The sequence below is a fragment of the Volvox carteri genome, assembly GCF_000143455.1.
Source record: "Volvox carteri f. nagariensis unplaced genomic scaffold VOLCAscaffold_38, whole genome shotgun sequence".
Classification (NCBI taxonomy): domain Eukaryota; kingdom Viridiplantae; phylum Chlorophyta; class Chlorophyceae; order Chlamydomonadales; family Volvocaceae; genus Volvox; species Volvox carteri.
Genome location: NW_003307581.1, coordinates 243,709 through 259,302, shown reverse-complemented (window position 1 = coordinate 259,302; position 15,594 = coordinate 243,709). Strand labels below are relative to the sequence as shown.

At 53.5% G+C, this 15,594-nt stretch overlaps 1 protein-coding gene across 1 annotated transcript; it reads left to right on the top strand.

The window, feature by feature from the left end:
* Window positions 1-4,033: 4,033 nt before the first annotated feature.
* VOLCADRAFT_106101 (uncharacterized protein) lies at window positions 4,034-12,727 on the top strand (the record flags this gene model as incomplete). The annotated part of the gene is made up of 12 exons (XM_002953774.1): window positions 4,034-4,377; window positions 4,800-5,091; window positions 5,767-5,834; window positions 6,571-6,648; window positions 7,396-7,460; window positions 7,725-7,747; window positions 8,133-8,272; window positions 8,696-8,725; window positions 9,238-9,298; window positions 9,877-9,984; window positions 10,912-11,030; window positions 11,968-12,727. The coding sequence occupies 12 exons, from the start codon at window positions 4,034-4,036 to the stop codon at window positions 12,725-12,727; spliced, it is 2,088 nt and encodes a 695-aa protein (XP_002953820.1).
* Window positions 12,728-15,594: the final 2,867 nt, after the last annotated feature.

Below are 15,594 nucleotides of genomic sequence, written 5' to 3'. Positions count from 1 at the left end.
TCTGGCCGCAGTGGATGCCCTAACGAGGTCTCTGCAAGGGGCCACCGTGTACCATGGCCATCGCCCGCAAGCAATTGCGGGTCATGCCGGGAGGTTGTATTGCGCGGCCAAAGTCCCGGCCGATCAGACCAACCCTTTCCAACTGGCCCTAGGATGCCAAAAGGTGGCGAGAAACAGCAAATGCCGAAACGTCGAAGAATGAAAACAAGAAAAATAAAAATAAAATAAATAAATGTTGGAAACTGTAAATCGCCAAGAAGCTATGTGAAATCGCGGCAAAAAGGTCAGAAAAATCAAGTTCAGCAGGCGATCCTCTATCGTAATCTTACTACTATGCAACGTACGACACACGCACGGGCGCGCACCGCACACAGCCAATCTGAGGCCACCTAAGCTCACGCGCCTGTGCGGCCACGACCAATGAGCGGGGCCCCGAATTCTGAGTTCACCGCCTGATAGCCGTCTTACCAAGCACATCCACGTTTACATCTTACACTGTCCACCCAGCTATCGGCGGGCTATCACCCCCACGGGCGCCTTGGCAAGCAGCAGGTACCACACACGTACAACGGTCGCCGTACTACCCACAGTTCTAGGGAAGATCTAGGGATATCTTTGGATATCTAGGATATCTACTCCGTGGAGACACATAGTGCACACGCATTATGCTCCCAGCTGGGTTGTGTCGAAGGTACGAAAGCACATCTCTGAACTGCACCCGCATGGAACGCGAAAAAGGACAGGTGATAATGACAGCTGAGCAGGTGAGTCATGCATGGCGCAATAATCCACAGCAGCCTCAGCTCCAGGAGCATTCACATATGCCTGCGTTGGCACCAGCTTTCGCTTCCAGTCATAGGTCATAGGCAAACAGCAGGCTGTCGGGGTATGTTCATGCCCCCACCCCTGGCCTTCTCGTCCGCAAACAGTCCAGCATCATGATGGTGCTCAGTTCCTCGTAACGTCCGCTGCCGTTGGAGCGGCCTTGGTGCCCGCCCAGCTGCCCCGTTCTGCGTTGGGCTTTGACCTGGGGCTCTTTCCGCAGGCACCGCACTTCGCAAGTGAGGCCATCTTGCCTTTGAAGTCCCCGTGGAGACAAGCCGCACAGTACCTAGAGGAAAGGTAGAGACCATATGGTTTAATCGGCTGCAGATGCAGCAACCTAAGCGACGAATGCGGCATACTGTTCATTGGAAATAGACACTCGAAGAAAGGAGATGGGCACAAAGCGTGGAGAAGAATTTTTGTCTGGGACAGGTTTTGGGGGTACTATGGACATAATGGGCCTCGGTATTGTTTTGTGCCGGTTCCAACAAAAACCTTCCCAGGCCGAATTTGTCATGGGCGTTTCAGATAAATCCTAGGTATGAATCCTGGTCCCGCATCCCTGGTGCTGCTGCGACGCCCCTTCGCAAGCGCAACTAATAACGAGGACAGCAACTTACCGCTTGCCGCAGTGCAAGCATTTGAGGTTGGTAGATGGGCCGTTAGAAAGGCAGTAGAAATTGCACATGTTGATTTGCCCTGACTTTAGGTTGAAAGGTGCTGCCGCTGAAGGCTAATTGGGGCAAGATTGCAAGGAAATCAGGTTATACAGCAAAATCAGCAGCTATCATGGCAAATTAATGTAATTTTTAGATAGAATAGTTTGTTTTTAGCTATGCAGCCTCTTTTATAAACCGTCCAGTTGTGTCTTAGGTAATGATGACAAATCGCCACGTACGGCATGCCGGTCCAGCTTCCGCGCACTGTTCAACGCCTTATGAGGCCTTGCGGCTTTTTAACTCTATGGCCCCACTGGCCGGATCAATCCATTTTTAGTTTCAAATATATTCATCGGTGCACCGGGCGGTGCGTTCGAAGGGCGTACAAAGGGTTAGCGGAGCACCACCCATGGGTTCTTTAAGGTTTGCTAGCGATACGCAACCGTAATCGACGGCCTGGTAAAGCTTGTGTACTCCTTCATATCTTCGGATCAAGGTCATTCCGTTTAGCATACTGCGGAATTTTCCTTTCCTAGCAGGTACGACAACACATGCTGAAGTGGAGCCACCCTGTAAGTCGGCTAGGCCCGACATAGAGGTACAACTGTTTCCAATGGGGCTTGCACTCTTTCTCGTTCCGCGTACGAACACTGTTTCTTCTGCAGTAATTATAACATACATTTACATGTGCAATTTAAGTTCATGCTTTTCACCGGGAAAGGTGCGTGCGCCTGGGAGAAACTTGTGAACCCCGGCTGGTTGGAAACACCCTCTTAGCGTTATCAACGCGTTTAGCACAAATCGGCCTCGTTGTTGACAATTAGTCAACTGCCAAAGTTCTAGGGTTCAGCAGACGCCTTGCCACGTCGTGCTGATATTCATAAAGAACACCCTTCAACACTCCCCCAACTATACGGTAGGCAAACAGGACAGGGCCCATTCCAGTTCAACGTCGGCTCCAAGCAAGTTATTGACACGGATGAGCACATAAGTTATAAACGCATTATACCCATCAGAATATGTACAAGCATGCACAGTTATAAAGCACGGCTATGTATGTACGCGCCAGGCTATGTACGCGCCCCTGGTACGCGCAAACGAAGTATAGCGCACATACCATGGACAGATCCATGCTAATGGCGCGCTATTATTTCACCCAGGCTACTTTGGCACTCCAATTTCGCCATGGAGGACGTCGGCTTGGTCTGATTTCTATTCATCTGAGGCTTTACTAGCAGGTTGCCGCCCCTTGTTCGTTGGTTGGTTAGTGTCCGTTGCCAACCGTAGAGGTTAGTGTCAGTTGCCAGTCGTGTCCGCTGATCTCAGCGGGACCTTGGTGCCCGCCCAGCTGCCCCGTTCTGCGTTGGGCTTTGACCTGGGGTTCTTTCCGCAGGCACCGCACTTGGTAAGAGATGGCATCTTGCCTTGAAACTCCCCGTGGAGACAAGCCGCACAGTACCTGACGGCAGGGAAGTTTAAGACCGGATGGTTAAACGAATCCAGCCTACCAGACGCAAATTTTGGTGAGGTCTGTGCGTGCGCGGTCTGCACCTCAAGTAGATGCCTCCATGCAGTGTCACTTCTTCACCCGCACGGTCAAGTTATGGCCCAACTTATCTTTAAGAGTATAAAATAAATATTGAGCATGAAATTTGATATGATGCAATGCCGATTGTGTGTTGGGGCTCGCCTTCCGATGCGCATCCAGTAGACTGTAACGCGACTCACCGCGTCCCGCAGTGCAAGCACTTGAGGTTCGTAGATGGACCCTCAGAAGTGCAGTAAAACTTACACATATTGTATAGTTAGTATAATGGATGTGGCCCTTGGCGTTCTTATCCCTGTAAACCAGGGTTCCCCTATGAATGTGTCGGTAAGTAAAGCCTTAACACAAAACTGCAAACAATTTTGACTTAAGCATCGAATGTATTTTTATGCGTTTAACAGACCAACTGATCTCGTTATACTCCCTTGTATCGTCTTGACCGACAGGCTGGAACTAACCTCCAAGTACGACGCTCCGCTTCAGCTGCAACGGACCAGCAACTCACGTCGTTAGGCTGAAACCACGGACTTATGGTATCAGGATCTGTAGGAGAATTGAATTTGTGCAACACAAGTGCACCTGTGTGCCTGTCAAGTCATGGTGACGGCCATTTTGGCAAACATCCCCGACGAACTGGGTTTTTAGTATCGACTGCGGTTTTTTATTTTGATCTTTCTTAGCATAGTGCGAATTTATAAGGTTAAAAATGCACAAATTGATTATGCTGGGGCGCATCCAGCTATCCATCGAGGACGATCATGTCACGGGACAAACCAAAAGAGCGCGTCTGTCATCTGTCACTGTGACCCTGCTGATAGCTTTGCCGGCTGTCGAGAGCTGCCGACACTTGAAATTCCCAGATGATGCCCACACTACCAATGGCTAATGTAGTTTACCTTGATAGCTTCAAGTGTGCAAGCTTGCATGGAAACAGCGAATATGTCCCTATGTGCCGGGCTTAACCCATACTACTGGTACACTACAAGGCCGTAAGAAATCCCGCATGAATCCACGAAACACGAATCAAATCTGCACCAACCCGTCCATGGGTGCCGGAACGGACATCGCCACCGCCGTAGAGGTGTTGTGGTGCAGATTGCAGACCGCCTTTTCACCTGCCAGCGAAATGCAAGCACTGAGAGGTCGTGGCGGTGCCGCCAACGTCGAATGTGTGGACGGCTCAGATACGCGCTACGAGGTGCTCGCTTCCGCAGACCCTGCTGAGGTCTTCCACGACTCCCAGATGGCCACCTGCCTCTTCTCCGCGAACCCGTGCATCCGCGGTCCATTGAACACCTCACGGCAAGTCCATCACAAGTCCATAACTGATGATTGGTCCGATGACTGGTGCCGAATGGGAAATTGCATTCAGACAATGCAAGTAAATGGACTGCTAAGAAACTGAAGGGAAGTAAGTGGACTGCTGAGAAACTGGCGAAACACCCAGTTTGGAAAAGAAGGCCTTGGTTTTGTAACAGGATGTGGCCATGCGGCGCCATGGATGCGGGTGTGGCTGGTGTATATGTTGTTGGGTCTTCCGGTTTTCTAGGCAGTCCTGCTTGTGGAAGTGAGTGCGGACGCAGATGCCGAAACTCTGACTTACCCTAGCGCGGTCCTTGGAGGATCGCCATGCCACGCCTTACTCGGCCTTGCTCCCGACACATACCGCATACCTGTACACGAAGCAAAGACGCTAGCGCTAGGAAGGATACACCCAAGGAAATGTCTCGTAAGCCCTTTTCACCTTGTGGTGTCTCTCTCATGTGCAGGGCTTGCCGGGACGGCCACGGCGGCGGGCCCGACAGCAGCCACGGCTACGAGGGCCATGGGAGCAGTGGAGAGGTCAGCGATCGAAGCTTGTCGCACGTAGGTTCGGATGCTCCACACACGCCTGAGACGTCCCCACCCGCGCGTGAACGCCACGATATCGGTGCCGAAAGCGCCCTGAGTTCGGTGGCTGCACCCATCGGGTCAGCACTCCTGGGCTGTGCTCTGGGCACTGCTGCTGCCTTCACCATTTCGCCCTTTATAGCCGCGGGTTTCGGAGCGGGCGTGCTGCTTGTGAGTTTCGTCGCGACAGCCGTCATTCCAGGTGACGATGAGCCGGGCGCAGCAGCAGCAACGACACCCTTGCTGGCTGGCTGCATGGTGCAGGGCCCATCGGGCGGCGCTACAGCTGCAGCGCTGATGGCAGCGGAGTCGGCTGGCAGGGTTTCCATAACGCGCTCTGAAGGAAGCCGGGAGCAGCAGCCCAGGGGCACCGTGATGAATACGTCTGCATTGCCGGGTCTTTCACCCATACGCGCCGATTCGACGCCAAAGCATTCATCGTACGATGGAGATCAAGGTGCTGGACATGCATGGTGTGAATGGTTGATGCCGTAATCCGTTGGCGGGCCACATGCTTGGTTTTATATTCTGCTTTTTGGGGGCGAACAGGCCGTTGTTTCACTGTTCCATGCTGTGCGCCACGCCTGGTCCACGTTACTAGCCAGAAAGTGGCAAAGCACAGGAAGTGGGCGCAGCGAGCTATGATCCTGTTTAGGCAGCAGCTCACTATGCCTGCGGGACAGACCTGCGAAGACCAGATGCGATAAGGCATCCTGACAAAGGGGCTACGCTGTGTCGTGGCTGGTGGGGGCGACGAAAACGGTATGAAGATGGTGAAGTGGCATTGTTCGACGACTTAGAGTAAGTACAGTGCGGCACACGACATGCAGCTCGTATCCACCACAGCTGCAGGCGCCCAGGGATCCCTGTAGCACCAAGTCGAGCTATATCCCGGAAGGGCCTGCAGTTGGCATGTAAGTTGCTTGGCTTGTATGTTTGCATGTAAGCCAGGCGTAAAGCTAGTCGTATGTGACCATGTAGAAGGCGCCCAGAAAGTAGCACTGAGTTCAGGGGGATGGCGCCTTGAGTGTACTATTTGTAACCGAACATTTGCAAAAGGGCGTGCAAGGACCAAGGGGCGAAGTACGGTGCGCAGACGTCTACACCGACGAACACCTTTTCGATGGCACGTGTTCAGCAGCTTTAACTCGATGGCACGAGTTCAGAAGCTCGTTACGTCGGTTACCCTACCGGGCAGGTGCTGAAGCGGCCAGTTACCGACCGGTTTGGTAGGGTGGTTAGCGACTGCTGGAGATAAGCAAGTCGGATAATCCGATTGACCTCCGTGAAGGCACTGGGCGACAAATGCAGAGGAGCAACTGCCTCCCGGCCATCGACAAGCAGCTTGTCGCCAGGCTTGCAGCGGCATATACATGGCAGCCGTTCCCATAAAAGCCAGCATTTATATTTTTCTGGTTGCTTTTTCCAGGATGCGGATTTCCTCGCGAACATGGTGAACAAGGTTCTCTAGCGTATTTTTCATATACAACAAGTTGCAACCGCAAACATACATATATCCCTCCATCCCTCCATACACTCCTCCCTTCATCCATACATCCCTCCACACATCCCTCCATACATCGCCCCTTTCATGCGTTCCCCCCTTCCATACACCCCCGCACTCCTCCACACATCCCTCCATCCCTCTAGACATCCCTCCCTTCATACATCCCTCCATCCACCCTATGCCATGAAAGGATCGGTAATCGACCGGTTAGCTGTAACCCGGTAGGGCAGCCGGCATTTCGAGTAAACGACCCGGTAACCTTACTGGTCAGTGAACCCCCACCACGAATCCGCTCCTGAATTCTCAACATGTCCCGTTGGGCCTATACGGACGCACGCCAGGCTTCCAACCGGCAACCTCCAACGGTCCGCACTTTGCAAACATGGCAACTTTGCACTTTGGCAATTAAAGCGATTATGATGACGCTGGTTATGCATATTGTCTATGAAGTTACAGATTTGTATGCTGTGAGGTTGGCGCTTTCGGGTATCTAGACGACATCAACAGTCGCAGTAGCCCTGACACGGACACCAACTGAACCGCTTTGGAAAACAGCTATATCTAGATCATCATTACAACGCATGTGCATATGGCCAGTACGTCTGTAAGCCGGACTGCTCAGTATGGTGCCAGGATGTGGCGTGGGAAAGAACAAGCATCGTGTTCCTATGTTCCAGCACGAGCTCACGCAAGCCAGGCGCCTGCGATAAAACTCCAACCAAGGACGCGACGTGCTGTCGTGCGGTCCATGCCGGACGATTACTACGGCGATATATTCAACAGCCCAATTTTCCGCAGCGAGCTCGTCATGCAAGAATTTCAGAAGTGGGTGCAACCAACGACGCGTGAAGTGCCGGACCGCAACATTTGCAAGGCATGCGTCCCAGAATGCCTGACTTTCCCAAACCCGCCTCTCCATCCCCCAACCTACCGGCCTCACGCCCGACCCCCTGGTCATGCCCTGACAGGATGGTGAAAGAAACCGTCAGCTTGTCCCAACTGGCAGCAAAGTTTCCGGATTTCGACCTCGCAGGTGAGAACGTAGGATGGGCATGCGCGGAGGCTCTCTCACGCACAACATGCACAAACCTGAGCCAAGCACACACAGACATATACAGATACGCAAGTCGGCATGTCCGGACGCCCAACGCCGTCTCAGAGCTTCCGTTTCGCATTCTCGCCTTAGGTTATCAGGACGTATTGTTGCACCTGCGCACCTTATCCCGCACCATAACTCACGTCGCCGTACGCGCGTGCGTGTCCCTGCCCTCATTTTCCTTTCCTGCCGTGGTCATAGGCAAGAGAATGTACCTAGACAAGGTAAGCCAGGTCCCGGAACTGCTCCAGGGCTCCACATACTCCACACTGCCATGTGCCGCATCCCACCACCACCACCACCACTACATTCCCGCATTCCGCAACCACATGGGTCCAACTCAAACCCCCACAAGCCCGGGCTAGGTATTCACGCGCCAACGCCACTCTTGTCCTGGCCGCTTCAATGGGGACGAAAAGCGAATGGTGGCTGCTTGAACACCCCGTCCTCCTTCCCGCCCCACCTATCCTGAACCCTTACTCTTTTCCTTTCCTTGCGGAGACGATCCCCTTCGTTTCGTTCTTCTCAGTTACCATACTCCTGTCCTGTCCTGTCCTGTCCTGTCCTATCCTGCCCTCATCTTGCACCTCTTCGGCGCGGTCCTTGCAGATGGGCGAGGTCTCCAGTCGTTACGAGGTGTTCATTAAGCGGTTGGAGCTGTCCCAGGACCCGGCAGCTCGGGAGTTTCTGCGCTTCACAACCGCACAGATGCTGGAAGGGGGCTTCACGTACAGCCAGATGTTCTCGGGGTGAGACGGACGGGGTGGCCGCCGCTGCTGCTGCTGCTGCTGCTGTTAGTGCTGTTGCTACTGCTGCTGCTACTCTACCGCTGCTGCTACTCCACTGCTTCTGTTGCTGCTACTGCAACTGTTGCTGCTGCTGTTGCTGCTACTGTTGCTGCGGTGGTCATGTGGGTCGTGGAGAGAGTGAAGGGGCTTGGGGGGAAGGACGCAAATAGGGCCCCCGGGGCGGGAGTCGGTTGTTACCCATTTGCAGAATCAAGGCGACGTCGCTCCTCCTCCGTCGCTTGTATGAAGCGGGAAGAGGGCCCCACGGCCCAGGCTGGAGGGCGCGGACCTCCCAGGAACCCCCCAACATGCGGCCCACTATCCGGTTGATTTCCGCCCGCCCTCCATTTGCCGCTTCCCTCCCACTCGCCTCCCGTCGGCCAGGTTGAAGCAGAGCCTGCAAATGTACCGACAGTGAGTCGGGTTGCCTGAAGTGCCGAGTGGGTGAATGTGCTGGGAGTGGGCTCGAGCTGAGAGTGTGACAGTACTGTGCGTCTGTATATCTGGATGCGTATCTGCCTGACCGCTTACCCGCTTAGACTGCCCAGGAAATGGCACGTAAGCCAATCGGTCCGACGGGCCCCACCCTTCCCAACGCGACCGTTCGCTCCCGCCCTCGCACGTTGAATGAAGAATGGATTAGCTGTAGATAACTTAGCATCCGGTGCCGTGTTAAGTAGGTCAGGGTGTTTGAAGTGTGATGGTAAGGTAGAGGGTCTCCCCTCGGTCGCGTGCGCATGCGAGTGTGCGTGTGTTGTCTGACGCTTGCAGAGTTACCCCTTTTGAGGCTGAAGACCGTTTTTAAGACGTTCTTTGCTGCTGCAGCTGCTGCTACCGCCGCTCTGGCATTCTCTCTCCCCCACCCACGTCATTGTTTCGTCCCCCCTACCACCCGGTGGTGGTGATGTGGGGTCCACCTCCTGCAGGTGGGTGGAGCACGAGGAGAGAGTGAGCAGCGACCCGGTGGAGCATCAGAAGTTCCTGCAGGTGCGTGGGGACTACGTTGGGGTGCGGTTAGGTGACCTGGCCAGTGCCAACCCCGGATCGATATGTAACGGATCGGTATGTAACAAACACACATACATACATACACACATACATACATCTAAGTCATACATACATGCATACACCGTGGAAGAGGGGCTGCGGCTGACGATGATGGCGAAGGATATGAAGTTTTGGGGGGTTGAAGAGATGGAGCGGGAGAGGGGAGACGTGGCATGGCATGGCAGTAGGTTGGGGAGGACATGCGTCCGTTAGTGTCTACTACCCCGTTTTTGAGCTAGGGTTTGTGGGGCTTGGTGCCGTAAGATCATCCGCCTGTCAGTACTGCAACACGAAAGGTTTTGCGCTTCGTGCACGGCACCAGCAGTGCCAGCAGTGCGTGGCACACACCAGCCACAGGACAGCAAGCGTGCGACAGCTCCAACCCACAGTTACCTCTTCCCCTCCCCACTCATTTCGACGTTCTTTCCCCGAACCCAAGCCCACATGTGTGTCTGTGCATATGTATGTTGATGTGGTTCCGTTCAGCTTCTCGGTGTGTCTCTGTTTCCCTCACACAGGACTTCCGTTCCATGTGGGAGGCCAGTTTCCTCGGCCGGGTGGACCTGACCTACCTGTTCGACAAAGTGGACCCCAAGATCCTACTTAAGGCGCAGGCTGACCCGCAGGTGGGTGCGTTGCGTTGCGCGTTTGGATGCATGTGCGTGGATGTGCGAAGAGGGAGCACCCTCGTGCATGCGCGGACGCATGTGTCTACAGCACCTAGCGGTCTGAGATTTGCGAACGGTCCTTCCGCAACTGGCCATCCACATATTTGGCTCGGTACGCATGTGCGTGTGTGTGTGTGTGCGTGTGTGCGTGTGTGCGTGTATGTTGTTACAGGGTGGTTAACTTCGCCAGCGGCCCCCTTTCCCGGGGCAGTCCCTGCTCTCCCCTGCTAGAGGGGCACCCTAATCCGTCACCCCATCCGACTTCAGAATGTATTCGTTGGGTTCGGCAACTCACCACCAGCATCCAACTAAAATCTAGCGGATCAACGGCGCATCAACTTAGTTCCTGGTGTATATGTTTCGATCTAATGGCGCCAAGTCGATGTTGGGCTTGCACGCAATGGAGCAGCGCGCGAACAGCATGGAGCAGCTTCTTTGCTTACCTGCCTGTCCGTCTGCCCGTCTGTCTGTCGGCATAGCCTGCTTGCAGAGCTGTTGAGCTGAATAACATGTATTTATATACATATACATGTGTGTACAGAAATAAAATAGTAATATATGTTTTCCTGATGCCTTCTGGTTTGAACCACTTCCCCATTCTCTAGTGCCTTGGTGAGGGAAGGGAGGATGAATAGAGGGAGGAGTGGCTGGATGGCTGCAGCACTGCTGGGGGGTGTCGCTGTGGCCCCCATCTGATACTTCCTGTTGGTAGCCCTCTTCCCCTTTAGTTCTCCGAAATTGAGGCTGTGGACGTCGACAGCTGTTCCTCTTGGACATGGCGTCATCATCGCCACCAGCAGCAGTAGCAGCAATCATCATCTTGTAATTCCCTCCCCTTGTTCTGTCCCTTATGCCTGTCCCCGCTGTCCCCTCCTCCCTGCACAGTATTGGGTGGCCATCAAGGAGATCGCCAGTGACCCCGGGGCGATGCGGAAGTGGCTGGACGACCCCAACCTGGGTCCCTTCGTGGCGGCGCTGTGGAAGAGCATGCAGGACAAGTCCAAGTAGCGGCGGGCGCGGGGCGGGCGGGACAGGACGGGACGGATCGGACGTGGGTTGAGATGTAGGCCTCTTTTCGAACGACGGGGGACTACCGTGGAAAGGTGCGGATCGAGGCGGGAGGAAAAGAGGGGCAGAAGGAAGGGGGGAGACCTCGGTCAGTTGGTCGGTCGACTTCAACCTAGGCTTAGCAGCAGGTTGGCAGGCAAAGTAGGACGACACACAGACCACAGGATACTGCATGGATAGCTGGATGGTTACTCCGTTGTATTGTTATTGAGCACTCGTGTGGGGTTGCTCTGGTGGAACCAGGTGCTGTGCTGAGATGCGCACCCAGGCACCGGCTCAGCGCGGGATGGTTTCTCCACGACTTAACTCTGAAAGTTGCCCTGCTGTGGTTCTTCATGGATGGTTTCAATTTCGCGCGGAGATATTTGTTGGGCATTTTCTGGGTGCTGTGGCAGTATGCTGAAGTCCGCGCCGGCGCGTGGGGGAATGCGGCGATTTTTCGTTTATAATTCTTTCAGCGAACTCAGATTTTGGAATCCCTGATTTTGGAATCTCTGATTTTGGAATCTTAAAGCATATTCTAGGCGTGTCCTGGCTTCCCTGGGAAATGCCGATGGGTTGGTTTGCCGGCCAAGGCCTGTGGTTTAGGTAAGCATTACAGTTCGTACGGCTGCAAAGGGGCCCCAAACTTCATCAAACTGCATCATGTGCATCGATGTAGATATTGCATTTCACAGAAATGGTCGTGGCCCCCACTGCATAAATTATTGCTGCAATTCGCCAGAAAGTAAGGACTAGGCATATACGCTAACTTAAAAGGCCGATTGGAGCTATGGCTCGCGCGGGTTCGGGTGGGCATATGCATTTTGTTATTGTTGGAGGTATATCAGTTGCTTCCGCATTTCTGCTGTGGTTACTAGAGCTGCGGCGCAGTCGCAGCGGCAGCGATGGCGCTATGGATAGGCCGAAATACGTGCGTGTAAGTCAAACCCATAAATACGCGATTCACGCCTATGATGCACTACGAGATGTGTTCTATTACTCTCAGGGTATGCGCGAGCGGGAGTACATCCGTCTTATCCCGGAGGATGAACTGCTCCGTGTTAACGGTCTTCTGAGGCGGGTTTACAATGCGCGTGGCTGGACAAACGATGACGAATCGCGGGGACGTGCGTGGGCCGATATGCTGGCCGCAGCGCAGAAGCCCGAAGGTGGCGCATGGCAGCTAGACTTTGACATGGACAAGGTTGTGCCATCACAGCTCGCGGCGCTCTGTGCCGCAGTGGAAATCTACTTCCTTGGGGGACTGCTGGCACAGCAGATACACAAAGTGCGCCGACCCCCTCTCAAGGTCTTGCCCGGCGAGGATCCTCGGGATCCCTACTCATGGCTGTCTGGCCTACACGACGATAACACCATTTACGTTAATGCAAACCGTTGGCGGGAAACCATCTCTGAGGACAATCCCATGAATTTCGAAGGCAATCTCTGCACCAGCAAGCTCGAGGCGCTGGCCCACGCCCTTGGTCATGAGCTGGTGCACGCGGTGGTGTTGAACTTTTTCCCAGACATCGATGCCAAGTCGACAGCGTACCTGCCTGATGATAAGCACGGCCCGATCTTCATGTTGCTCAACAAGCGGCTATTCGGTCATGTCGGGCACGCCAGCCAGCGCCTCTTCAATGTGCGATGATGCTCTGCCTGCTTGGCTTCATGTAAACCCCAACCAAATGTTATAAAAGACAGGGCCTGACTGTGAACGGGCCCTTAGCATGAACTGAGTTGCGCCCGCCAGATTCCGCGTGGAATCTCAACACGAGGGTGTGACTGCCAGAAAATTTCAGCGGCACATTTTCATGGGACTTCACACAAGAATTCCACCACTAATGATGTACGACAGTACGAGGGATCGATGAGGAGGACTGTTGAGAGGAAGAGAGGTAGAGTGGAATAGGGTGGTCAGGGGTGGTTGCTATGCAAAGTTAAATGGGAGTCCATGCCTTGTTTGACCTGCTCCTCACCTTGCACATCCCATAGTTCATCTCTCTCTTGCCTGTCTTGTCTCTCCCTCTCCCTTCACCTGCTGCTTAACAAAACATTATCTCCTCACTTTCCTCATGCTGCAGGCAGCAGTCCTGGCTCACCAATCGGTGCGCTACATTAATTACCTCCTTGGGGAACCCTAATAGAGTGGGGTGTGTGCTCTGGTTTATCGAAGCCAACAAAGCAGCTGAGACTGCAAGCCACAAAGGCACAAGTAAGGCCTTGCTGTGCTTGTGGAAGCCGAATGCTCAGTCAGCGTGCACACAGGACGCCTGCTCCGAGACCAGCTTGTCCTAGCTCTGGTCCTGTCCTTTGTAATGATGTCTGACATATACATAAGCATGCACACATGCACATGCATGCCAAAGAAGCCAGAAGAAGCTTGAAGGGTTGGTCGTCTTGGCAGCATCAGCACCTGTAGATGCAGAAGTCATGGAGGGCTCACTGCCACCCGTTGTAGTGTTGAATAGCGTCCTGCTTTTCTGGTAGGAAATATGGCTTCCAGGTTGCGATCGGTATTATTGGTGCTGGCATTATATCCTGCGATATTTTATGACAGTGACGGCTTCTATGCTGTAGTACATGACGACTTTTGCGAATCTTAAGAGCCCAGCTGTGACAATGATGTGTTCTTTGCCCAGGGGTCCGGGCCCCGACACCGTTATATGCCCAGGTCAGGTATATACCACCGGATTGTGCAGACAGATGTATCTGGTCTGGTCTGGGTTGACACTACTGCGATTCGCGGTTTAAGGTCCTGGGTTCGATTCCTGGGGAGACCCCCGAATTAGTCGGGAGCGCGAGATTATGGCTAGCTGCTGAGATGTGGAGTTGAGGTCGCAGTTGATGGACCAGATTCGCACGCTAGATTGGTGGCGATTGCCGAACCCTCCGTCTCTTCGGTTGTTCGGGTGAATGGATGAGGAGGGGTCCTAGACGGCTGGACCCGCCGCCTTGGACTTACAGTTCGTATGGCGAAGTATAGTGTGGTAGTGGTGGACGGTGCTATAAGATGGTGGACGATGCTATAAGATGATAAATCGTAGAACTGACAATGTGATAAAGCGGCCCAGAAGCCTCCCACTCTGTAACATTACATTACAAAAGATGTATCACTGTAAGGCATCATGTGGAAGTATTGCACAGGTCCTGCCACCAGCAACACTGTTTAGGTGACATTCTAAATATTTTTCTAGAATGGCTCCCGTTGAACATTACTTACACATAAGAACAACTGGAAACAAGTGTACGGGACTGAATTATTACAAACTCTACTTGGGTAATGATGATGATACAATACGATAGGAGCTCTCCTTGAAGCTCCGGCTTGACTTGGCTGACTCACTCCAGCTTCGTTAACTTGATTTGCGCGATCGCAGTAGGCGAGGACGGGCTGGGAACGGATCCCTGTCGAGCCTAGAGGTAGGAGCACTAAGGGCGGACCTTATGGAATGCTGTGTGTACACTCTCTGTCTATCCTGCTCTGCTGCGCGTGTCGAGGTAGGGTAGGATTGCAGTCTTGTTACACCAAACAGTCCTATCAACCCTCCTATAATTATATTATCTTCAATAATATAATGGTCTATACGCTCACGAAGAGTTGCTTCGAGAGCCAAACGACAAATGTTTGGCCTCTTCGCACTCACATTTATGGCGAAGCACCGACTGATCCACGCCGGGCCTTATCACACCCGGCCCTACCCTGGATGCGTAACGCTCATCCGACTCACGACAGATAAACGACAACCTAACATCTTCAAATCATAACGGAAGCGCCTTATACGCCACCCAAAGTCTCAAATAAATCAACACGCGGTTCGCCTTACTACCTTCGGTTGGCTTAGCCACCTGCGGATAGCGACTAACTCGGTCGTGGCACGTAATTTGTGCGCTCCAGATGTTTTGGCGTGACAGCTGTCACGCCATATGACGTGCTAACAGACATAAGAAATGCGGATGGATCACCCCCCCCCCAGCTCATGCGCGGATTGCGCTAGGTGAGCTGGCGGTAGACCACTCAAAAAGGCACTAAAGTAACTGAACGGCGCGCGTTGTGTCCTTAACCAGGGCGCGCTTCCACAAAGCATTGCTGAACACAACCAACCAAAACTTAGTTCCTACTTGCAAAACACTCAAACGGTCGTCCCGTTGCACAGCACGGAGCCAATGCAAATGTGCTGGATCCGCCTGCGTGATATAAGTGCGAGGCACAGCAGCGATGACAGCTACCTCAGCATGCTGACATGCCACCGGCAACCCCACATCCATCACCTCCTCAGAGATATCCAACCCTATGATTGGCATGGCGACTCCATCAGAACGAGCCTTTGCAAAACTCTGCGGCTGTGTCGCATAGAGGGTTGCCTTATCGGGCATATACCGAACGGTGCAGGCACCCTCCCGCAACTGCTGCATTGCCTTCTCATCCCACTTCCAGGGAATAAACACTGATCCCACACAACCAACTGCGACGGCTTGCGTTAGAACGCTAACATCCTCAGCCCTCACAGGATCCTT